Source organism: Rana temporaria, chromosome 1, assembly GCF_905171775.1.
Source record: "Rana temporaria chromosome 1, aRanTem1.1, whole genome shotgun sequence".
NCBI lineage: Eukaryota > Metazoa > Chordata > Amphibia > Anura > Ranidae > Rana > Rana temporaria.
The window spans coordinates 544,179,760-544,206,042 of NC_053489.1; the positions used below are offsets into that span (position 1 = coordinate 544,179,760).

At 42.8% G+C, this 26,283-nt stretch overlaps 1 protein-coding gene across 8 annotated transcripts in view; it reads right to left on the reverse strand.

Annotated features, from left to right (window-relative positions):
* The window catches only part of NEK1 (NIMA related kinase 1), a 177,095-nt gene that overhangs the window by 82,898 nt on the left and 67,914 nt on the right, over window positions 1-26,283 (reverse strand). For 6 of the 8 annotated variants that reach the window (XM_040333138.1, XM_040333114.1, XM_040333146.1 and 3 more), the window contains 3 exons: window positions 25,334-25,417; window positions 15,057-15,137; window positions 13,266-13,361 (listed from right to left, as the gene is read on the reverse strand). In XM_040333138.1, the coding sequence (XP_040189072.1) occupies window positions 13,266-13,361; window positions 15,057-15,137; window positions 25,334-25,417 (261 nt within the window). The remainder of the gene's footprint in view (window positions 1-13,265; window positions 13,362-15,056; window positions 15,138-25,333; window positions 25,418-26,283) is intronic. The other 2 variants (XM_040333132.1, XM_040333095.1) reach the window with 1 other exon arrangement.

A 26,283-nucleotide genomic window follows, 5' to 3' on the forward strand; every position in this document is an offset into this window, starting at 1 on the left:
TAGAAACAATCAGTTTATATTAAAGAGACTGAGAGATTAGATGTTTTCCATGGGTCAAGCCATCCCTGTAGACTAGAAACTAATCCAGGCTTTTAAAAAGTTGTTCTGACTTATGAATTGCAAGCATTAGACAAGAATGTGGAATATAAACTTATGGCGTGCTTATGTTCTAAAGCCACTCTAAATACCCACCTACGAAGCATAAAACCGCATAATAAATGGATATTTAAGCACTATAGATGTATTGCGATTCCCCCCAAGGAAAGATTTTGGATGTAAAAGTAATTTCTTCGTTCAGACACCTTGGGGATCAATTCTAGCTCTGATTTGCTGCATAAAAAGGGCTGATTTACCAAATAAAAGTGGGCTCAGGCAGGATAAAGCTTTATGAGCAGGTATGGAAAATGTTTAAATGAGACACAGCTAGCTGGCATTATCTGCTCTCACATCTGTGTTTTCACTATGCTCTAAAATACAATAAAATAATGAAAATTCTGCAGGAAAGTTCAATTACAGCACTGGTATTTAATGAACTGTATGGTTGCACTTGGCTGTGAGAGCATTTGTTCTTATACTAGGAAATATCAGTTCATGTGTCCATCACCTTTCCAAACAGTGCTTCACCATGTAGGAGCTCAAGTCTGACATCAATGGCATGTTAAGGAGAAAAAATAAAATAAAATTGGATGTGAAAATGTTGTTTGCATTCATGTGTAAATTTTGGTTGTACGTGCAAGCATGAGAAAAGTATTTCTCATCTCCACATGTCAAATAAGGCCTGCACCTGGGGGACCACACAGGAGCTGATCCCAACACACTGCGATGCCTACAATTAACCTTTCACCAAGAACAGAAAACTGCTGGCTGCAGGTGATAAAATGTTTTTCAAATTGTCCTAGCTGGTGACAGTTACAAATGTATGCATCGCCCTGACACCCTTAGCAGGCTCATCCCACTCTACATGCTTGTAATAGGTGACATTCCAGACCCATATTTCACAAAAAAAAATAAAAAAACAAACAAACACACACACACACAATACCAAGATTGGAAGATGCAAAAGCTTGCCATATGGGTAGCAGAAATGTTAATCAATGATCAAAATTATCCATATAACTTGTACTGCAAAAATAGCAATATAGTCAATGTTTTTTTTCAAACCAAGTTTGATATGTGGTCCTCATGACAGCAGCGAGCAGGCATCAAATTTTATGTATGCCTTCCTCACTAGTCACGTTATTTTTATCACACATACACCGAAAAAGGTCTTGGTGGCAAGGGCTATATGGATAGAATCAGAGACAGCTAGCCTGGTCATGAATTTTCATCAGCATGACTAACCCATAATTATTCTGCACGCACAAAAGGGTAGACGGGGGAAACAATTTAAGTTCAAGAACTACACATATAACAAAAGATGCCCCATTACTCATCTCTGTGCTCTGGACTGGAAAGGTAGACAGACAAGTTTAAAAATATTCGCAGCCCAGAAATAAAATTTAACATGGCATCATCAATTGCCAAGCATCCACTTAAAAGGGGACTTGCAGTTTAAATAGAAAACCCTTTTCCTCTTTATTAATGCACATAAGGGGCCTTTTCTCCAGCAGTTCCAACTGCATTAGTAATTATGTATTTAAAGCAGAAGTAAACCCATTGATTCAACAGTTTCAGAAAACAGTAACATTACGCAAATGCTACGGAAACACAACCAATGTAAAAAAACTGTCACATTGGTTGTGCTCTCAACCAAACTGTCAAACCATCCAATGGCTGGTGTCATAGCTGATCACATGTGCAGCATCATGGCAGTTGAAGATTAAACAGAAGCAAAGATGGCAGCTTCCTTGGCTGAAAACCATAGGAGGGTTTACTTCCACTTTAATGTGTGTGTTTAGTACAGACATAAATCTGTGTTTTACAAAATGAGAGAATTTTTGTATTCAATGTGAAAACCTTTTCTTCAAGTCCATGAAGGTACATGGGAAGTCCTAAACCCTTGTGTTATACTGCAGGAGAGTAATATCCTGGCTAATAAAACAAACTAAAAAGAAAGAAAAAACTGTAGGTCAGTTCACGAAAACCACTTCCACTACAAGCATGTCCCATTTCTGTAGAAAGCAGAACGCAGAGAGCATGATCACAAACACAGTGGTCTGCAGAACGCAGAGAGCATGATCACAAACACAGTGGTGTGAAATCTATGTCCCGCAATAGGATTCTAAGAAATGGCATGGTGAATACAAAATTAAATATTTTTTTTCTTATCCATTCAGAGACACTAAAATTAACCCCCAAGACATCTAAACACAGTCCAACTGAAATGTGGGCATGACCATTGCTACCAGGCCCAAGAAAACAGAGGATTGCCTGTAGCTCAAAGAGCTGCATGAAGGCCCTTACATCCAGAGATGGTATGCTGGAACATCAGCTGGATAGACCTTATAGAACATGTTAACAGAAGACCATGGGCAGCCTTACAAATTTGAAAGACAGATGCCTGATACAGATCAAGTAGAGTATGAACAGAAAAGTGTGGAATCTGAGCCTCAAAACTAAAAAGGTTGAATGATGGTCTGTCTTAGCCACCTAGAGATGGTAAACAGGATCCATTAGTAATTACAAAAAGGGAAATGCTTCAGCCTAAGCAGTAGCAGTGGCTAAAGGATAAACTCACAGCCAAAACATCCATACAATTAAGGAAAATTTCCTTTAGGTTAACTTGAGCCAGACAGAGGAAAAACAATGTATTGGTTGTAGTGGAAGGTAGAAGCTTCCTTAGGCGAGAAGTTCTGACCTCCAGCACCACCAGACAGTTCATACACTAACTGTGGTGATGGTTACAAGAAACACTACCTTAGAGAGAGGGGGATGTTTCTAATGGGTTCAAACAATGGCTTTTGAAGAACAAAAACAATCAGATTTACAGGGGAACAGATAGAGAAGCAACACGAGAGACCCCCTGCAAAGAGTGAAACAGAAAAGAAAGGACAGATACCTGAGCAAAGAGACAGACCCTGGTCTAAACCCCATTGTAGGAAAGAGAATTAGTCTCACAGAGAAACTCTTGGGGTGGAAGCCCCAAAACTCACACAAAGTGAAGTATGTTCATGTTTAATGACACACCATGCGTAGGTTTAGAGATGCCCATCTCTCAGAACCTTGATTTCAATAGGTATGCCATTAAAGCCAGCCACTATGAAGCAGGATGGCAAATCATTAGATGGGACAGAAGATGATCTGGTAAGACTCACGTTACCAAGTTGTTGCGCCACATCCATCTGAACCAGTCTGGAGCAAAGAGGATGAACAGAATGAACAGTTTGATCTTGTGAAGCAGATGAAGGAGACATTTCAGGGTAATTAAAAGTAGTATGTTTTTTCCCCCTTTTATACTTACCTAGGTGGATGCAGCATGGGCCAATGCTGCATCTGTCCCCTGGAGTCTCTACACTGAGAACTGCGCCATGGTCCCTCAGACTGGGAGACTACCTACCCTGTTAAATCTGGAGGTCCACATCTAGTGTCCTTCTGTGACACAGGTCCTGGAACACCTCCGGGTGTAGGAACCCATTCTCTGGTGTCCAGGTACTGCCACAGTTGAGGAAGTCTACCTGTCAATTGTCTACGCCTGGAATGCAAGGCTGATAAAGATAGGAATGTGAAATTCTCTGGGAAACTTCCAGTTCATCTCTTAAAACTGCTGTATGCCACCATTGTGACATTGACATTTGTCTAACAGTGTAGAGAGATCCAAATCACCCACAGTTCCAGAATGTTGATCAGGAGGCAAGACTTCTGACTCCAGAGCCCGATTCCTGAGCTATCAGGCAAGTGGTGGCAGTGAAAATGGGCAAATGGCATTTCTTCGAAAGAGGCTACCATCAGACCAAGCTGTAAAGACTTAACTTGTCCAGGATCCCATGCCACTCAGTTAACTTCCTAGTGCGTCTGCCAACATTGCAGGTTGCACCACCCAGTGTTTTTAGGGAAACATGGCTGAACCTTGGGCTCCTCCAGGCATTCTGTTGCCAGGCAACCCCTGCAGTTCAGTCCTCCCTGCTTGGCACGAGTTAAATCTCACTAGCCTGCGTCTGGGTAATGTGATTGGTTTACCCTTGTGCCTCACTAGCTGCTTTGCCTTAATCTTTTTGCCTGCTCGACTACAGCCTTTTTCTGATCATGTCTCTGCTTGCTGCCAGATCCCTGCCGATTAATGACCGCCTTTTCTGGCTGTCACCTTGATTGAGCCTTGTCTGTTTACTAATCTCATCTCTGCCTGGCACCTGGACTGACCACTTACCTATTTATTGACCATGTATCTATCTGCCACCTAAACGACCCGTCAACACGCTCCTGCTGAGGCACCAGTCTTTACCGTCGGACATCAATATCTCAGGTGCCACAGGTACATTTAGTTTTTCTGTTGCTCAGACTCTTTATGCCATCAGGCCAGAGAATAAAGCATTGTGTAATATATCCTGGGACAACCAAGTACCAGTAGGCCTGCTTGCTTTAAAGAAAGGGGGCTTCCATGTAAACTAACTGGCTATATTCTCTGAGCCCTTATACAATAGTCAGCATTACACTAGGGCTCCCATTCAATAGAGAGAGTAGGATGATTCCTGGACTGGAGTGTACAAAAGGTTTCTCCTGTGGAAGGAACATTATGGCCTGAGATGCGTATATAACTAGATCCAGATACTCCAAACAATGATTCCGTTCTGAAAGGGATTTCAGAAAATTCAGGATTCATGAAATGGCTAACACATTTTGACAGTCAATTTAACTTTATCCAAAATTACCCATGCTGACTTTTCCGGAGCAATGGGGATGCCAAGAGAATGCAGCTATTACAGGGCCAGCACCTTGGTGAATACCAGAAATGTAGATGAGAAACCAAAGTCCACAGCTGCAAACTGGTAGTGCAGGGTCCCCACGGTAAATCAAAGGAATCGCTGATGCTCTTAAAGATGGGGACATGTAAGTAAGCATCTTTAATGTAAACAGAAGCCAGAAAATCTCCCAGGTGAAAGAGGCAATAACAGACTATTTACATTTCATGCAGATTTTTTGGACTGGAATAAAGACATTCAGAGATTTGAGATGCAGAATTTGGCAAATTTCCTATTTGGGCTTGGAAAAGTTTATTAGATTGGAGTAAAATCCCTGAATCTGTTATGTCACAGGAAAAACAAGGAGGGCTCTAAGGAAATCTGTTATTCTGTACAATGATGAGATGCAAGATGTCCAAGCACCCACAAATGCTAACAAATGTCCTTTGCTGTACTTCACGTAGAGGAAGGCTCGTCCAAGGATCTGGCAGACTTTGAGCACCAGGAAATGTGGGTGGATGGGGTGCAAACTTGGGGAGAGGGGGGTCTTAATGTGGAGGTCGAAGGACTGAAGGAACGAAAGAAGTTTCTTGACGGACAGAGAAGTCTTTGCAGTCCGTTTCCACTGAGGATGATGGGTGTTTTTGCCATCAGCCGCATGATCTCGTCAAGGGTTAGTCTGAAGAGGCGCAATTTTTCCAGTCCTAAAATGTACATATGCCTAACAGACTAGAGAGAGCCAAGCTGGTGACCCGACCTTTCTCTCCTGCAGTTAGGCAGTAAAACTTGGTCCCTTTCCATGCCCCCAGCCTGACTGGATAATGAAGGAGTATTGGCAGACCAATTAGTTAAACCATGTACGTACTCTGCCCCCTCCACTTGTCAGCGCAAGAGCATGCAGCCCACCTAACTAGCTCCCCATCTCCCAATTTTTAAGTTGTAATACGAGCACCTTTCAGGACCACCTCCGTGTCATAAAAGTGGAGGGAAGACAACTTTGCTGCAGTGAAATCAAGAACATAAGCTCTATGCACAATTTATAGAAGCATATTAAAAAAAAAAAAAAAAAACACGATCTTCATTTATATGTATCCAATTCTGTTTTGCAGTTTGTTCCAAAACACGTAGACATGATCTCAGGTTTTAAACACCACTGCACCTTTAGACTTGTAAAGTGAAGCACTAAGCTGTTACAAAACAATTATTTTACCCAAACCTGACAACTTACTTTTTTTAGTCAAACTAAATGTGAGAAAGTGCAACTTTCCCTTGTTTGGAGGTGTGCAAAAGGTCAACACAAATACACAGCTTATAAGGTGTTTTTTATTAAGTGCAGTTTTGCCCCTTAATTAATGTGTATAAGGGGAGTAATAAAAGTCAACAAGACTACGTTTATGTCAATGAGGCTATTGTGGTGAATAGAAAGAATGCGACCTGCTATAGCTGACAGGTTTATGTCTGTCTGCTTCTGGAGTATAAAATGAGGCCATAGTGTCAATGTCCCTTATTTTACTGCTTGCTATAATGAAAACGCTACCAAGCAAACCTCTAGGGAAGTAAAAAGGTGGCGATACTGCTGCAGCAAGACACATTAAAAACTGTTCCCCTAAAGCAAACACAAAGGCGACTAAAATTAACAATGTATTTTAAAAGACAAATGCATCATTATAATAAACACAGACAATAATTACATGATTAATCCGAACAGAATTAATACAATTAGTACAGATTTTAGTAATTTCTAGGTAAACTTTTTATTCCTGTATGGTGCAGAACACATTAAAGCACAAGTCGAAAAAAATTGCATTTGGAACAGTGTCCTATAGAGAAACAAAGATGGAGCAGATTTTGGGAGAACATTTCATTTTGCAAAACAAAGGACATTGAGAGGGGGCAAAGGTTGGTTCATAAATTTCTTTAAATATTAGAAAGTTTTGTTTTATTGGGATGTGTAAGAGAAGTCCAACTAACAGGCGTACATCTGCGCACAAGCACAGGCACACCAGTGTGTGCACAAAGAGGGACTTGTATTGGTGCATGCGTAGGCACGCACACGTGCACGTATGGGCGCCAAGTAACCTTATTTAAACTGAACACCGACACATGAACATTGCAGAGTGGTCTTTCAGCTAGTGCCTGTTACCTGATCTGTTCCAGTTTCCTGTGTCTTGACCCGGCTTCACCTGAACCTACTCCTTGACCTCTGCCTGCCTACATGACCCCGTCTTGTGTCCGACTCCGCCTCTGGCTGATGTTCCTGTACCTTGCTGCCCGACTGTGTACCGAACCCTGCCTGTGTCTTGTTTCTGACTCTCGTTTCGGTACCTGCTCTGTCCAGTTGTTGATGACCTCCTGGCTTACGTCCTGGATACGCCTCCATCTGCTTACCCAGCGATACGGAGCTCCTGTTCTCAGAGTCTGCCCAGCGCTCTCCAGCCATCTGATCTGGACCAGAGCATCACTGAGCTCCTGAACAGACTGAGGTGAAACCTGTCGGCACCAGATGGACCGAAACAATGTCCCAGAGGTATTCTTTTGGGGCCATTCAATGGTATCAATTTCTTCATCCTCCAGGAACTGGCTGCATGCTCTCACCACATGAGGCCGGGCATTGTCGTGCACCAGGAGGAACCCAGGACCCATTGCACCAGCGTAGGATCTGACAATGGGTCCAAGGATTTCATCCCTATACCCAATGGCAGATACCCAATACCCCAGCACACCATCCGTCGTCTCATTAGGAGCATTCCCAGATGATGTCAGGCATGCATACAAGCAGTTGGGGGCCATACAAACTAGTGAGGAGCATTTCGAGTTGTTGCAATTAAATTTCAGCAAAATGGACTAGCTTGCGGCATAATTTTTTCACTTTGATTTTCGGGGTGTCTTTGAATTCAGCCCTCTGTAGGTGGATAATTTTCATTTCCATTAAATGATGTGCCATTCTTTCATTCCTAACACATTACCCAGTCCATATCAGTATAGAGATCCAGCATGAGATTTTTGCCCGTTGAGATCTAAAAGGTTTTCTAAGTGTTCCTTTCATTTTTTTGAGCAGTGCTGCAGCATCGATTTGAAGCTGCAGCTGTCCCACATCGGTTCTAAGCCTGAGAACTGAGCAATCACATGACCACTGATTGCTCAGTTCTCAGGCTGCTCAGAGCAGAAAGCAGTGACTTTCATTCACTGCTCTGCTCCTGCAGCACTTACTGGAGCTGCTGAGCAGGGAAGAGGGTAACCACAGCTGGCTCCAGCTCTCAGCCGCACGCCGAGAGGTGGAAGCAGCTGTTAATCAGGCAGGGATTTCAGTGCCTGCTGTTGACTCATTCAGTGTCACATGAAAGCAAAAGTGTACTTCTGTGACGCCCAAGCGAAGTATGGGCAAAAAAACAATGATCGGATAGATTGTCAGGGGGAACGCTACTGCATGTCTTCTGGTCATGCCCTTAACTCAGGAGTTGCTGAAAAGAGGTCCTGAAGATATCACAAAAATTTACCAATTATAAGATCCCAGATGACTCTGCTTTCTTCCTGCTTCAGGTTTCCAAAATCCTTGCTAAATATACAAGTAATCTATTTTCCCCTTACATTTACCCAAGCCCCATCTCGATCCAGCAATGTGCACAAGTGCAGCAGCTCTTCTAGGTCTCATCCTCCTCAGTGACTGAGACACAGTAGCGGGAGTCATTGTCAATCACAGCCAAGGAGGGGAAAGTGGGGGTGGGGGACAAGCTCTTATGGATACACAGACACAGCGCAAGAAGGAGCATGCATGAATGTCACTAAAGCAAGGGGCTTGCTATGGGAGCCCTCAGTACAGGGCAAGGGCAAGGATTGTCCTCTGGGGACTCGAGGGAGAATCGAGGCTGCTCTGTGCAAAACCACTAAACAGAGCAGGTAAGTAGAACATGTTTTTTACTTTAAATAAAATAAAAAACACGCCTTTAATATCACTTTAAGCGAATTAAAAATTACCTTTCCATTTCAACCTGCTGTACGTTTGCATAAATTCAATGCAATATGGCAACCTGGAGGCATTCTGTACACAGTGTACAGAAATGTAATTTGAAGAATTCTGCACTAAGATATATACCAGATTTCAGGCAACAAAAATGCCCTTGTTGATAAAAAGACTCCCTAAAAGGTTGATCACTTCTAAAGGAATGCGGACACTGCAAATTTTGCCATCAGAAACCTTAAAGAGCATCAGCCACTTGTAAGGGTGCATTCACATCTGCGATTACACCCTGCCTCAGATTAGATGGGAAAACCCCAGCAGTGGTTTCCATGATGAAGGCAAATGGGAGGCTACCAGCTCTCAGGAGACAATCATGCACACACATGGTGGATGTAAACCTGAAAAAAAAAAAAAATGAAGGTTTGCACCTCGTACAGTATAAGATTTCATGTCATCTGTGCCCCGTCTTGCCACGAATAGTTAATCCAGCTCTGAGCAGTCCTCTTATCTTTTTTCAGGGGGATAAAAACGGACAGAGAAATACTTGCTGTGAATGGCAGGTTATTAACATATCTCATGCAAGAGCCTGAATGAGGCATTCTGTGTACTTCAGATCCCCTCCTCCTTTCTTCTCTAGCTCTCCCAGGATTGGCTGCTCCACACCTCAGCATGATTGGGCATGCTGAAGTCATGTGGTGACTTTTCTGGGTTTTGACTGGATGTTAGTTACTGTATCATAGAAGAAGTTCAGTGTAAGAAATACATGGGAGAAAATGCCTGTTTTAAAGGGGAGTGTAGAGGTGGGCAGTGAGTCTACTGACATCACAACTCCACCCACCGCACTCAGGACAACAGACTCACCCACAGAATCTGCAGTTTATCAGGTCTCACGACAGAGGGGAGACATGTGACATGCAAGGATACATGCAGGAGGCATGTATATCCTTACAACCACTATGGCAGTAGTTTAGAAAGAATGAGAGTGGGCTTACATTCACTTTAATCTCTCAAGCAGTGATCACATGCAAGTAGGCACATCTAGCTGCGAGAGCCAACAGCCTCCCATTGCTTTCTAATAGGGCTGTCTACTCACAACTAATCACAGAAAGCCCTGCTGAGGTTTTCACATCTGTTGACAGGCAGGGTGCAGTCGCAGTTGTAAAGGCACCCTTATGAATTAGTCACTCATTCCTATTTAGAATCAATCCTGCATAAGAAATGCTTTAACAGCTATTCTTTCCCCTTTTTTTTCTCTCTGTGGGTTGAACTGAATAGACTTGTGTCCTTGTTCAATCAGACTAACTTTGTAGCGATCCTTGCAATGACCATTGATCACCCAGAGGGGAATGTTTTTTTTTCCCCCAACAAAAAGTGGAGTTATTAAAGACATTGGATAAAACCTAAACCAGGGGTGTCATACTAAATTTCATTGTGGGCTGCATCAGCATTATGATTGCCCTCAAAAGGGCCAGTTGTATCTGTAAGATTAGATGTCCAGCGCATCCCCTCCCCTTTACATTAGATGTCAAGAGCCACCCCACCATCAGAAGTTGAGTCTCTCACTCTCCCTTACATCACAGTGCACCCCCCCTTTCCTTATACTGCTGCTGGGAAGAAGCTGGATGCATTGCTTGAAAGCAGAAAGTAAGGGCTGGAGTAGGACCAGAGGAGGGCTGGAGTTCTTTTGCAGCTGCAGGAGAGGTGCGAGGGCCAGATTCGGCCGGCGGATCTTGTGTTCGACACCTGTGACCTAAACCATTCAAATCCAAAAAGAACAAAAACATAATTTTATCAGTTCAGACCAGGGGTCGGCAACCCCCAGCATGCGGCCACATTTATGATGGCATGCGACTGTCCTGACACCGGACATGTATGCACCCGCTGCCTCTTTTCCACCTACGTCCATTCCAGGAGACACCCGACATACATTATTAACAAAGCCAGCCATCCGATCATTGTGACTGACTACACAGGAAGAATCCTGGCTGCCTCCTTCCTGCCCTCCAGTCCTGCCTACCTCATTCGGCTTGCCATTCTTTTAGCCGACATAGAGGCCGTGTTCAGCGTGATATACATGCTGCACCTTCGCCCCAGTCTGAGGTCCAGAGCGTTCTGGAGCAGGTTTTCATTAAGGATGTCTCTGTACATTGCTGCATTCATCTTTCCATTAATCTTGACTAGTCTTCCAGTTCCTGCCGCTGAAAAACATCCCCACAGTAAGATGCTGCCACCACCAAGCTTCACTGTAGGGATGGCATTGGCCAGGTGATAAGCGGTTCCTGGTTTCCTCCAGACAAGAAAGCTTGCCATTCAGGCCAAAGAATTCAATCTTTGTTTCATCAGACCAGAGAATTTTGTTTCTCATGGTCTGAGTCCTTCAGGTGCCTTTTGGCAAACTCCATGTGGGTTGTCATATGCCTTTTACTGAGGAGTGGCTTCCGTCTGGCCACTTTACCATACAGGTCTGATTGGTGAAGTGCTGCAGAGATGGTTGTTCCTCTGGAAGGTTCGCCTCTCTCCACAGAGAAACACTGAAACTCTGTCAGAGTGACCATCGGGTTCTTGGTCACCTCCCTGAGTAAGGCCCTTCTCCCCCGATCATTCAGTTTGGCTGGGCGGCTCCCTATAGGAAGAGTCCTGGTGGTTTCAAACTTCTTCCATTTACAGATGATGGAGGCCACTGTGCTTACTGGGACCTTCAATGCTGCAGATGTTTTTCTGTATCCTTCCCCAGATATGTAACTAGATACAATGTTGTCTGAGGTCTACAGACAATTCCTTGTACTTAATGGCTTGGTTTGTGTTCCGACATGCCCTGTTAACTGTGGGACCTTATATAGACAGGTTTGTGCCTTTCCAAATCATGTCCAATCAACTAACTTTACCACAGGTGGACTCCAATCAAGTTGTAGAAACATCTGAAGGATGAGCTCAAATTTGAATGTCATTTCAAAGGCTGTGAATACTTATGTTTTTTTTCTTTTTAATAAATTTGCAAAGATAACAAAAAAAAAACTTTTCACATTGTCATTATAGGGTATTGTTTGTAAAATTGTGGATGGGAAAATAATGAATTAAATGCATTTTGGAATAAGACTAATATAACAAAATGTGGAAAAAGTGAAGAACTGTAAATATTTTCCGGATGCACTGTACGTAGCTGAAATGGGATTATTTTACAGATACAACCTCCATCAGCACAGTATATAGCTGCCTGTTATGTTCCTAAATCAAAACAGCAGAAAAGCTGCAGTAGCCAACTACACACTGCGCAGATGGAGGCTGTGTCTGTAAAATAATCTGATCTTGGTTATATTCTGTGTGGGGAGGAGGAGCTCTAATGTGTGTCCCGCCAGCACTGACCCTAGTTCTCTGCCCTCTGACCCATGTACAGAGCCCTGCAGAATGCGTCCTCTGTCCCGCTTTCCCCAAACTTCTGCCCTATTGAACCCTGTACATTGCCCCCATCCTCTGCCTGACTGACCCCTGTACACTACCCCACTTACCCCAGTCCTCTGCCCTGCTGAACACTGTCCCCTGCACTGTTGAACCATGTTGGCTATTGGGAACTACCAATTAACAGGTGCAGGAATTAGGGCTGATTTGAGTTGTGAAGGTGCAGGAATTGGGGCTTATTTTAGAAACTGGGGTGACCTGAGGTGTGAAGGTGGAGGATTTGGGGTTGATCTGAGGTGTGAAGGTGCAGAAATCAGGGTGATGGGAGGTGTGAAGAGCAGAATTTGGAGTGATCAGAGATGTAAAGGTGCAAGAACTGGGGGGATCTGAGGTGCAAAGGTGTAGCAATTGGGGTGAGGTGAGAAGATTAAGGATTTGGGGTGATTTGAGGTGTGAGGGTGCAGGAAATGGGACTGATCCAAGGTGTTGAGTATTGTGTATTGAGATCCAGGAAATTGGCTGATCCAAGGTCTATAGTGCAAGTAATTGGGCTAATTTGAGGTGTGAAGGCACAAAGCTCAATATTATTTTCATTTACAGCAATTACTAAAAAATTAGTGTGTGAGAAGTTGCCATTTTTTGGTTTTTGTAGCTGGCACTCACAAATTCTTTGAAAATATTTTATGGCACACTATGCTCAAAAGGATGCCTACCCCTGGTTCAGAATTTTTTTTTTTTTTTGTGTGAGAAACCAAAAAATGAGTCCAGTTTCCTTGAAGAGTTCTGCTACACTGTTGTCTTTTTCTGTCAAGGACCCTTCTCTTGTTTTGTTACAGATTGAACTACAGTTGCTTTATTTCAGAACACCAGTCTATTTTATACTATGGGTATGGCTAGCTCTAAAGGTTTGAATTAGATCAAATCCATTGACATCCACCTGAAATATCTGTTTCATTATGCATTCACAAGCACTGTACATGAAGGATTTTTTATTTATTTTTTTCACAGAAATCTATTTGAATGGAAATCTATTTAAAAATAAAGTTAAAATAAAAGTTCTTAAAAAACGTTCTTACATGCTCATCCCAGGCTCGTTTCTCCCTTTCATCAGCTTCCCTTCTCTTTCGCTCTAGATCTTCTTTTAATGCAGCTGCTCTAGCATTGGCTTGGGCCTGCACAAAAAGTAATGATTTTATTGGAATTGGGATGCATTTTTATTAACAACATCTGTACAACCTAAAATTGAAAGAAAGAGAAGGCATCATACAGAGTTTATAGGATGGACGGATTCTAAACTTGGAGTGAAGGTAACAGTGCTGCAAATCCACTCACAGCCCGGATTTAAAAAAAAAATAAAAACGCAATTGTCTATGTCATGGATATCTAACCTCAGACCTTAAAAGCAGATGTATTGGATAAATAGGAGATTACTTGATCCAAAAGGGCATGTGACTTGCACAAAATCTCATATCAGAAATAGTGAATCATAGTCTCAAAAGTGGTCTGGGGGAAAAGGTAACATAAGGTCACAACAAATTGAAAACGCAAGAAAAAAAAAAAAAAACCCACCTTCACTCAATGTAAAGTTAAAAAAAAATGTTTTCCATCTTTCTTTTTTTTTATGAAGTAAGGGAAGGAAAACAAAGCTTAGTCTAAACAATCTATGTTATACTTACACAGTTTTTCTACCTAAAACTGATAAAATCTGGGTAATTTTTACCGGTTTCTACCCCTGGGTTTTGTTTGGCTGCTAGCACCAAAACATAACCAGAACGGACACACAATGTTATAAGGTAGAGCTACTCTTTGGCTGGCTCCAATCAGACATCCCGCTTTACCAAGGAGCATTTGGATGACAGTAGCTGGAGGGATTCCAGTGATACGGTTATTTATATTAGGCAAATTTCATCAGCTTAGACCAGGGGTGTCCAAACTTTTGATCCTCCTGGGCCATACTGGAAGAAGAGGAATGGTCTTGGGCCATACATAAAATACATTAACAATAAGGATGTCCGATTGGGCAGAAAAAGTCAGGCAGGTCACAAGTTAATGATCACTGAAGCATCAATATCTGGTTCAATGAATGTAGTAGCAATTCTTAATGAAATCTTAAGGTGCTCATCAGATATTTTGGTCCTAATTTTGCCCTTTGTGTGCTTCATCATTTAAAATAGTTGCTGACAAATATAGGTGCTGACAAAGACTGATGACATGGATAAGGAGTGATTATGAAGAGTGGGATATTTTTCTTTGGGAAGATCAAACTTATAAAAAGTAAGTAAAACTAATGCAATGGCGTGAACATGCCACACTAGAGCCAAGGCAGTTTGCTTTGCCTCATGGTGGTGGTGGTATAGTTGGACTGAGCTGGAATAGCCACTCAATGCAGTCCCACCCCACATGGTGTGACTCTCCCTTAACTTGATGTAATAATTTAGCTTCCTGTCAATTTGGTGCCAGTCGTTCAGACCTGAGTTCCACATTCTTGGGAGTGTCAAAAAAACAAAATTTGAATTTGCATACAATCTTATCAGCTGGGCAGTGCAGGGGAGAACCAGCCAAGAACACTTATTCAAACCAGTTTCTCAGACGTACTTTTAGCACTGCCACAGGGTGAACATGATCGCCTATGACACCAGATTTCGCTAAACCCTTTGTTAAATCAAATATTATTTAGTTAAACCCAAGTCGAAAAGTACCAAGTTACTAAATAATAAACACACCCATACAAATCAAATCCAGTTCTTCTGTGTTACGAATGGGATTAGTGTTCTGTGATAACTAGTAGGTCAATGGATTGTATAACTGAAGTCCATTTTCAAAACGAAACCTCTTCCTAAAAGATATACATTTCTGATATATAATACCTTTAAAGCTTCAATTTTTTTCCTTCTCAGCTCAGCTTCCTCGCTGCTGCCTTTGCTACTAGGTTGTCCTTCATCTCCCTGTTGGATCAAAATAAACATGGTGAAGGACATTTCTAAAATGTTAGCCGTTCAACAAACATGCATTTTACATTATGTTAAAATATATGAAAAAAGAAAACAAAATTTCAAAACAAGTGTGTATTATGAAAAGGCTTTCTTATTATCATCATATAACATTTGCTTCCCTTTATATAAACTCTGCCAATAACCAATATTTTTTAGTACTTTTAGATTTGGGATTACATGTATTATGAGTAACCCTAATAATTTATAGTTTTAAAGTGTGTTCCCACTTTTGCACATTGAGATTGTTACATGTTCCCATTCACATTTAAAGTGGAACTTTAGTCAGAAAACGAAATCCTGATAGATCTCTTCAGGCTGGCCCCTGTTGCAGGTATAGCTATGTAATACAATACAAATAAGTGCCTCTACTGTTTAAAATGCAGTAATACACAACCAGAATGACACAGACTAGGCAGAGGGATCACAGATTAGGGAGGGAGACTAGAAAAGAAGGAGAAGTGACAGGATAAACGCTGTTGCCAGGAAGACACAAAGTGTAAAGCCCTGTACACACAGCCCAGAATCTCGTCAGGAAAAAAAACATTGTTTTTCCTGACGAGATTCTTGGCAAGAATCTCTTGACGGCCAAGTGTACACACACTCCATTCAAACGAACCGCCGTTCTTTTGAATGGAACGAACGCGGTGACGTCATCGACTACGAAGAGCATACGCTCATCACATTCGATGCCGTCGCCGCCATCTTGCTTCACCCGACCTATGCCTTGGAAGCTACCGCAAATGCGTCAAAGTAATTTCGAGCATGCGCGGGTTTTCATGGAGAGGCAAGTATACACACGCTTGGGTTTCTCGGCAGGAAAACACTTACCGAGAAGCTCACGACGAGAAAATAGAGAGTCGATTCTGGGCAGTTTTCTTGACGAGAAACCTCAAAGCCTCGTACACACGCACGGTTTACTCTGCAAGAAAGCTCTGCCAGCAGTTTTCTTGCCGAGAAAACCGTGCTTGTGTACGAGGCTTAAGAGTTAACCCTACAAGGATCAGAATAGCTTACAAGCTACTTAAAGAGGAAGTAAACCCTAATGGGTTTTACTTCCTCTTTATTTCCCTGCAAAGGAAAAGCATAATAGACTACTATGCATCGCATAGTAGCCCATTATGTGTCACTTGCCTGAAACTGAAGCCTGCAATGTCACTGCTGCCCCCACACAGCTAGCGTTAATCTTCACCCCTCTTCCTTCCGGGGCCGCAAACTCCGGCTCTGTGACTGGCTGGAGTCGTGTGACATCACTCCCACACATGTTCGCGGGAGCCGCCAGTCACAGCATGAACCCTTTAGAAACGGCACGATCTGCCCTTTCTAAGGCTCCATGTACGCGGGATGTTTTTACAACTGCTCCTAAGTGATTAAACATGACAGATAGTAACCCACGTTTAAAACGTCAGTTTATACGCGTTCACATGCCGCTTTTAGAGGCGTTTTGCCGCGTTTGTGTTTAGAAGCATTTTTTTTTTAAATGGGCAAAAACGAAAAACGCCTATAAAGGAAACGCTGCTAAACGCGGGTTACTGCGCTTGGCGTCTGAAACGCGGAAATCTTCTGCGTCTGAACCCATTTTTTTTGCTTTCAAAGAAACCCTCTTAAATGCAACTGCCTGTTAAACTGGTCCTCGTATAGAGTATCACCGTCTGGAAGGCGGCGGTGTGTTAGTGTTTACGTTGGAAATGTTTCCTACAATGTACGGAAAGTGTTACTTGCATTGTATTACCCTTTGTTGTGCACATCTAAAAGTTATCTATTATTTTATTCTGTTAAAAGCAATAAAAACATATTTGACTCTAAAGTGCGAATGCGCCGTAGACATCAGCGTATGGCTTTTTTGTAAATATCTCCTAAACCGTGGAGGTTTAGGCGATATTTCCAGCACCAACAGGTAAGCCTTAATATAGGCTTATGTAAATGTGAATAATGATTGCGCTATCCCAAAAAAAAAAAAAAAAACACACAAGCAAACCAAACAGGAAAAAGGGGAGCAGCTGCATAGGAATGTGACAAAAATTCGAAAAGAGTGCAGGTAAATATGCAGCGCTACATATAGTAAAGTGAAATGTGGAAAAAAACATTAAACAGTATACACCCAACATGGTGTGATAGTGAAATAAATTATAAATCAGTCCACACGTGAAATAATGATCAAGTCACACAAAAAATTCAATGTAATGAAAGTGTCCATCATAAGTGGATGTACAGAACACAGTAGGGATGTCATAAGATTAAATGGACCATTCCAGTGACAATTCTTCAAGCCAAAAGGTATAGATAAAATACGCTTACCAGAACTGTTGGACCCGATAACGGATCTATCGAGCATGCAGTGTCCCAACCGGCTAGTGGACCAAACTGTAAGCGGAAATCCTGAAGAGTGTAGAGTACGCCTCACTGATATCCGGATGATGTCAACCATTTGAGAAAAAAAAAAAAAAAAACAATGGGCCCAATATTCCTCAGCTGAAGGTTGATCCAGTGCCAATATCCCAACCATATGAGTGGCTAGGACATTGATAGGAATCCACAAGACATCTCGGTTCTCGTAAGTAAGACCCCTTTCAAGGGTGATGGGGACCTGGAGAGACTCAAAAAGCTTTTATCCACACAACATGAAAATAAAGAAAAAATAGCGGCTCCGATAGTGCAGGTCAAAAGGGGTAGGTTTTAATTAATAAAAACCGACAGACAGGATAAAAGTGATCACAGTTCAATAAAAAAGGGGGTCAATATGGGGAGCGGTGTACCTGGCCCCAATGCGTTTCGTTCCAAATAGGACTTCTACCGGGGCATCTACCTGCTCCCCCATATTTACTTTGTATGTTGTTTTACACACACATTATATATATATATATATATATATATATATATATATATATATATATATATATATATATATATATATATATATATATATATATATATATTATATATATAATGTGTATGTGTGTAAAACAACATACAAAGTAAAATCAAAGTGCAATATGGGGGAGCAGGTAGATGCCCCTGTAGAAGTCCTATTTGGAACGAAACGCATTGGGGCCAGGTATACCGCTCCCCATATTGCCCCCCTTTTTTATTGAACTGTGATCACTTTCATCCTATATGCATGCATGCTTGATCGATGCGTTATCGGGTCCAACAGTTCTGGTAAGCGTATTTTATCTATACATTCGGCTTGAAGAATTGTTGCTGGAATGGTCCATTGAGTCTTATAACATCTCTACATCTCTTATAACATCCACTTATGATGGACACTCATTACATTGGATTTTTTGTGTGACTTGATCATCATTTCACATGTGGACTGATTATAATTTGTTTCACTATCACGCCCAGTTGGGTGTATACCGTTTAATGTTTTTTTCCACATTTACTTTACTATATGCAGTGCTGCATTTTTACCTGCACCTAATATAGGCTTACCTGTAGGTAAATGTGGTTGTACAGGGAGGAGTATACTGTAGGAGTATACCTCCACACAAAAACTGGCATTATGTCATGTTATAACATCTGCAGAAGATATTTCCGCCTCAGGAACCAATGGCACCATGTTACATAGGGCCTAGTTGGGCATTGTACTATAAACAGAGGCTTTTTTAAAAAAGCTCAGATTAGCTGGGAGACGACACTGGTTCTAAAGATCTTAAACATACTGTACAATGACTGATCATCATTGTACATATACAGGTGGTTCTCAAAAAATTAGCATATTGTGATAAAGTTCATTATTTTCTGTAATGTACTGATAAACATTAGACTTTCATATATTTTAGATTCATTACACACAACTGAAGTAGTTCAAGCCTTTTTATTGTTTTAATATTGATGATTTTGGCATACAGCTCATGAAAACCCCAAATTCCTATCTCAAAAAATTAGCATATCATGAAAAGGTTCTCTAAACGAGCTCTTAATCTAATCATCTGAATCAACTAATTAACTCTAAACACCTGCAAAAGATTCCTGAGGCTTCTAAAAACTCCCAGCCTGGTTCATTACTCCAAACCGCAATCATGGGTAAGACTGCCGACCTGACTGCTGTCCAGAAGGCTATCATTGACACCCTCAAGCAAGAGGGTAAGACACAGAATGACATTTCTGAACGAATAGGCTGTTCCCAGAGTGCTGTATCAAGGCACCTCAGTGGGAAGTCTGTGGGAAGGAAAAAGTGTGGCAGAAAACGCTGCACAACGAGAAGAGGTGACCGGACCCTGAGGAAGATTGTGGAGAAGGACCGATTCCAGACCTTGGGGGACCTGCGGAAGCAGTGGACTGAGTCTGGAGTAGAAACATCCAGAGCCACCGTGTACAGGCGTGTGCAGGAAATGGGCTACAGGTGCCGCATTCCCCAGGTCAAGCCACTTTTGAACCAGAAACAGCGGCAGAAGCGCCTGACCTGGGCTACAGAGAAGCAACACTGGACTGTTGCTCAGTGGTCCAAAGTACTTTTTTCGGATGAAAGCAAATTTTGCATGTCATTCGGTAATCAAGGTGCCAGAGTCTGGAGGAAGACTGGGGAGAGGGAAATGCCAAAATGCCTGAAGTCCAGTGTCAAGTACCCACAGTCAGTGATGGTCTGGGGTGCCATGTCAGCTGCAGGTGTTGGTCCACTGTGTTTTATCAAGGGCAGGGTGAATGCAGCTAGCTATCAGGAGATTTTGGAGCACTTCATGCTTCCATCTGCTGAAAAGCTTTATGGAGATTTCATTTTTCAGCATGACCTGGCACCTGCTCACAGTGCCAAAACCACTGGTAAATGGTTTACTGACCATGGTATTACTGTGCTCAATTGGCCTGCCAACTCTTCTGACCTGAACCCCATAGAGAATCTGTGGGATATTGGGAAGAGAAAGTTGAGAGACGCAAGACCCAACACTCTGGATGAGCTTAAGGCCGATACCGAAGCATCCTGGGCCTCCATAACACCTCAGCAGTGCCACAGGCTGATTGCCTCCATGCCACGCCGCATTGAAGCAGTCATTTCTGCAAAAGGATTCCCGACCAAGTATTGAGTGCATAACTGAACAGAATTATTTGAAGGTTGACTTTTTTTTATTAAAAACACTTTTCTTTTATTGGTCGGATGAAATATGCTAATTTTTTGAGATAGGAATTTTGGGTTTTCATGAGCTGTATGCCAAAATCATCAATATTAAAACAATAAAAAGGCTTGAACTACTTCAGTTGTGTGTAATGAATCTAAAATATATGAAAGTCTAATGTTTATCAGTACATTACAGAAAATAATGAACTTTATCACAATATGCTATTTTTTTGAGAACCACCTGTAGATGTTTCCAAAAATGTTTTTTAGGTTAACATTAAAGTAAATTTTTTTATTTTTATCATAAGAGTGTCGATTGACTATTTATCTTCAACTAATCTCATGTTATCCCTAACCGAAGCTAGCAATACACATAGATTTTACCATCCATACTAAAAAAGCATAAAATGGAGGAATCTCCCCAGCCAGTTTTTGTATAACTGAAAAACGCCTGCATCTAACTGGATGCATTAACTGTTTGGCCAACATTCACCAAACTCCTTTTAATCCAAGTTTGTCCAGCTGGGTGGTACTGGTCCCTGCTTAATTGGCCACACTTCTAACTGTTTATAGGCAGTCTTTAAGGCAAGTATATTCATTGAAATTTTAGATTTAATTTGGCAAGTAGTCATGGAATGATCTGAAAAGGGCTCTTTGATTTGGGTCCCGATTTCCAAGATGGCGCCGCCGCGCTCACAGTAAAGGGCACCCCACGAAGGCGCTGACAAGATGAAGGCGCAAGGTCCTAAAGCGCAGAGGCTGCCGAAAGCACAGGGTAAGGAGGCACCCAAGGACATGATATATTACACCCAGAAAATGAATGGGCTCACGGGGACTGAAGCTGCAGGGCACTCCAAGCACATTGAGCCTGAATTGAATGGGACACAGGCACAGGCGGCCATTTTAGCTGACCACAGTGAGAGTGAGGAATCAGATCAGGCTGACTCTGGGGCCCAAAGCACTAATGTCACGGATACAAATGGGGCTGCTCAGCCCACACTGGCAGATATCCTCAGGGCTGTTAATCTTGACAATGCCTCAGTGAATACCATGCGGGAAGAATTGTCGCTGCTGCGACAGAATTTACAAAAAATGAGAGAATTCTTCCGGAATTCTTCAAGGGCCAAATGGTCACCAGAGCCTCAGGACTAATGGGGGTACACTTGCCTATTATGTTTTATTTTGGTGAATGGCGGAGGTCCCTATAGTATCGTGGAATGTGAGAGGACTTCACTCCCCGCTTAAGAGAACGATGATACGCATGTGCCTTAAAAAATTTCACCCAGGGATTTTTTGCTTCCAGGAAACACATCTGACGGAGGACACTGTGAGCTGTTTACGGTACAATTGGGTGACTAAAGCATACCATTCCACTCATACCTCCTATTCTAGGGGGGTGAGTGTCTTGGTCCATGGCTCCTTGGACTATCAGGAGCTGGACAGTAACATTGACCCTGAGGGGCGATTTGTGTTTCTTCATTGCAGGTTGGGTGCTTTAAGGTGTATAATTGCATGTGTGTATGTGCCCCCCCCTTTCACGGCGGCGGTGCTGCGGGCCATAATCTCCTACGTGTTTGAACCCCACACTGGACAGACATCCGGCCATAGGAGCCTCTGCCCTCTCCAGGGGAACCCCCCTGGCGCGGTTGTTGCAAGAGGTGGGCTGGGTGGATGTCTGGCGACATCGGAACCCGGGGGTTAGACAATATACGTGTTTTTCTAAGTCTCATGGCAATTTGTCTAGAATTGACCTGGGGTGGGAAACGCACGAATGCTCCAATATGTAGCCAAAATGGAACATAGGCCCCGTAGTGTATCTGATCATTCCCCATTAATAGTGTATTTGGTGGTCTTCCAGCCCACTGAGCTCCCTAGAGCCCCTTGGAAATTCAATGCTTTCTGACAGAGCGTGCGTGGGTTTTTCATTAACCAGGACCCAGAAGGTTCTTGTATGCAACAGTGGGAAGCTTTTAAAATGTTTTTGAGAGGGATTTTGAAAACTGAGATTACCAAGGTTAAAAAGGCCTCATCTGCCTTTGTGGCGGAGTTGGAAGAGAGGGTGGGAGACATGGAGTGGAAATATGTTTTGGATCCCTCTGACTCGGCTAGGGAGGAGTGGCAGGCCGCTCAGTCCGCTTATGCGCGGGTGCTTTCCTCCAAGGCCGAAAAAACGTTTTTTTTCACCAAGCAGTCATTCTTTGAGGAGGGAGAGAAGACGGGCGTATGCTGGCACGAATAGCGAACTCACAGCAGAGGTCCCCTACCATAGGGGCAATGAAATCCAAAGCTGGGCCCACTGTCAACTCACCAAAACTTATTATGCAGGAGTTAGCAGGGTTCTATGAGGAGTTGTACTGCCCTGGCACTGTCTATGTAGGGGCGGATCTGGAGCAGTACTGCATAGCATGACATTTCCTAGACTAACGGCAGAGCAGAGGAAGGGGTTGGATGCACCCCTTACGGTAGAGGAACTTCAGGAGGCAGTGGGATTGTTCCCCAATTGTAAGGCACCGGGGGAGGATGGGATCCCCATGGAAGTATATTAGCAACATGCAGCTGTCTTGCTGCTGCGTTTGCTTTGGGTGTTTAACGCGGCTCTGGGGGCTGGAGAGCTTCCGCCCTCCATGGCAAAAGCGAATATTATACTGCTTCTTAAATCGGGCAAAGGATCTGGTTGACCCATGGTCTTACAGGCCAATCTCATTGCTGCAGTGCGACATAAAAATCCTGACGAAGGTGCTAGCAATGCAATTAAAAACTGTTAAAGCTTCCCTTATACATGGCGATCAGGCAGGGTTTATGCCGAATAAATCCACTGCCATTAATCTGCGGCGGTTATTTTTGAATATGCAGTCCAGTGCGAATAATGTAGGAAGCAGGGTTCTGCTGTCCTTAGATGCCACTAAAGGCATTTGACAGTATTGATTGGAATTACTTATGGGCAGTGTTGGAGCGATTCAGGTTCGGCGACACATATATAGCGTGGGTACGCCTACTTTACCGTCGGCCAGAGGCTGCTATCAGGGCCTTTGGTTGTCTGTCCCATGACTTTGCGCTGAGGAGGGGGACGAGGCAAGGCTGCCTGCTGTCCCCCTCTCCTCTTCACATTATCCATTGAACCCCTGGTCATGGAGATTAGAGCTAATTCGAGCATTGTGGGATTTTGCCATTGCCCCCTGCAGGAGAAGGTGATGCTTTATGCTGATGACACCTTGCTTATGCTGGGGGATACTGACACATCACTGTGGGAGGCCATGGCAACAATTACGAGGTTTGGAGCGTACTCTGGCCTGCAGATCAACTGGTTGAAATCTGCCCTATTGCTGTTGGATGGGGATTCCCCACAAACGGTGACTTCGTCCTGCCCCATACTTGTCACGGCCTCCTTTAAATACCTAGGGGTTCATACGACGGCCAACCCGAGAGATTTTAGCCACTTGAACATTTCCCCCCTGCTCCAGAGGTTTAGAGAACAGGTCAAATCATGGAACAATCTCCGCATCTCGGTGGCAGGCAAGGTGAACCTAGTAAAGATTGATTCTAATGCCGCAGTTGCTTTACTGTCTCCACAATGCCCTGGTAGTGATCCCTCTAAAAAAAATTCTGAATAGTGAATTCCATCTTCCGATCTTTGATATGGAAGAATAAACCGCCCAGGATTAAATTGGAGCATCTTCAGAGGCCCAAAGAAAATGGCGGGCTGGCACGGCCCAACCCCTGGTTGTACAACCTGGCGGCTCAGGTACAACACCTGGTGGGGTGCTTCGGGGATAAGCCAGCTGGCTCTTCTCAGGCGCTAATGCTCCACACGGTGGGGAGTGGGCCCATCCCCATGGCACTGGAAGCTTTGGCCTTTGCCAAACCGAATAAGAAATATCCTACGTACAATCTCATACAAAAAGTGTGGAATAAATGCAAATATATTCAACAGGCTGATGGTTATACTGAATATAGCCCCCTATGGCTTAATGATACATACACAGAGCTGGCCAAACTACAGATAGGGACTAGGTGGAAACCATATGGGATTACACATATCAAACACGTTTTCAAACATGGAAGACCATTCACCGATTTGCGGACGGAAAATGGACTTTCGTCCTCAATGCTCTTTCAGTACCTGCAGCTCCAGCACGCAGTAAGGGCTCAGAGTAGGTCCTCAGAGTGGCATCTGTCGCCAACCACGGTATTTAGCCTCATTGGGGATGCTGTGTCTTTCGAAGGGCTTTATTTCTCAATGCTACGCCATCCTATTACAGAACTTCTTGGGGCAGCATCCCATACTGGTGAAGGAAAGATGGGAGAGGGACGTGGGCCAAATGGATGGAGAGCAGTGGGAAGAGATATTTCAGGGGGTGAGCGTTTGTTCACTGAATGTGGCCCAGCGGCTCACCCAATTACATATCATCTTGAGGGTATACTATACACCACATAGATTGCAGTTGTATTGGAGGAGTATGTGATTGAGGTGTACACAAGGGAGGCTGTTCATAGAGTGCCATTTCAGGCTAGAAAGTTGATTATGGTTAACTGGAAATCGGAGAGCCCTCCGACCTCGAGGGAATGGATTGGTAGGATAGGAGATATGCTACGTATGGAGAAACGTATCTACCAACACAGGGGGAGTACACGGAAATATGATAATCTTTGGGCTCTGTGGCTGGATACGCCGGGGCTTTCCCCTGGTGGACCTGGGGAAACAGGTTGTTGGGACTGAACGTGGGGTGAGTAGCCCAGTATAGAAATTTGAGGGTAGTAAAAGTGGTGACATTGTAGTATTATGTTTTTGATGGCTGTTTGTATGGTCATGTTGATCAATGTATCTTTGTCAAAAGCTGTACACCACCTTTTTCATCAATAAAGAAACTTTTGTTGGATAAAAAAAAAAAAAATGGTCCACGTGCCAACTTGAACTTTTAAGTCTTTTCACCCACCATTATGGACAGCGAAACCTTCTAGATATTTGGTCTGATTTGATCTTTGGCCCAAATTCTGGCCCTTTCTAATCCAACTGCTCATTTCTTACACAACGACACAGAAGACAACAGTCACAATACAGAAAGAAAACTCAGTGTACAGTCACTTTAAGTATGCTTACCTTTTCTCCACGCATCTTAGCTTTGATCTGCTGTCGTTCATTAAAATTCTGGAGCCTGATTTGCCTGAGTCTTGCTAAATATTCCTAATAGGATGAAAATAAAAACTTGTAAAATTAAGAACGATTCAAAAAATATATATATATGGAAAACGTATTCTCTGAAGAACTAAAGGACCCAAAAATCTAAAGCCTTTAGGTAACAATATGCTAAATGCCAAAAATATGCCTATTTTACAGTTTCCAAGTCAAACATTTAGAATAAATCAACCCCGGGTTTTTATTTAAATAGCTTAAAATTTGTTTTCATAACCAAGTCAGTTAAAAGATAACATATTACCATACTGTAGAACTTTGACCTATCTGTAGTATGAGTAGAGAAATAAATCCTAGAGAAGCTTTAACTTGAGATAAATATGCAAAAAAAAAAAAAAAGCAGTTAGCCTCAACAACCAATCAGCAAGTCTTTCATTGTTTTGACTGCTGTAAACCAATCTAAGGTGAAATTTGATATTTAATGCCAATGGTTACTGTACATCACTGCTTTTCTTAGAATGACTGCGTGTGTCCTGTATATCTTGTATTAAGGGGAATTGAGCTGTCATACTGCATTGAATACTGTTCCAATGCAAATTCTAATGTTTTGGAATGGATGAGAGACCCTTAAAATGCATCTCGATGGATGGGTGGGAATTTTTGACTCAACTAGCTGCAATAGTATAGTACAGAAAGCAATTCGAATGGCAAACACTTAGTAGCATTACAAATCACATAGTAGCATTCAAGCAGGACAGCAAACTGTTACAGGTTAATATCACCATGTAGCAGAAACAATTTGAGGTGCATAATACTGGGTATAAATGCAAGTCTCATTCAAAAGCAAAAATTAAATATGTCAGACACAAGTGCATGATGACAGGAAGGAAAAACACAGCCCATGTGTGTAGAGTGTA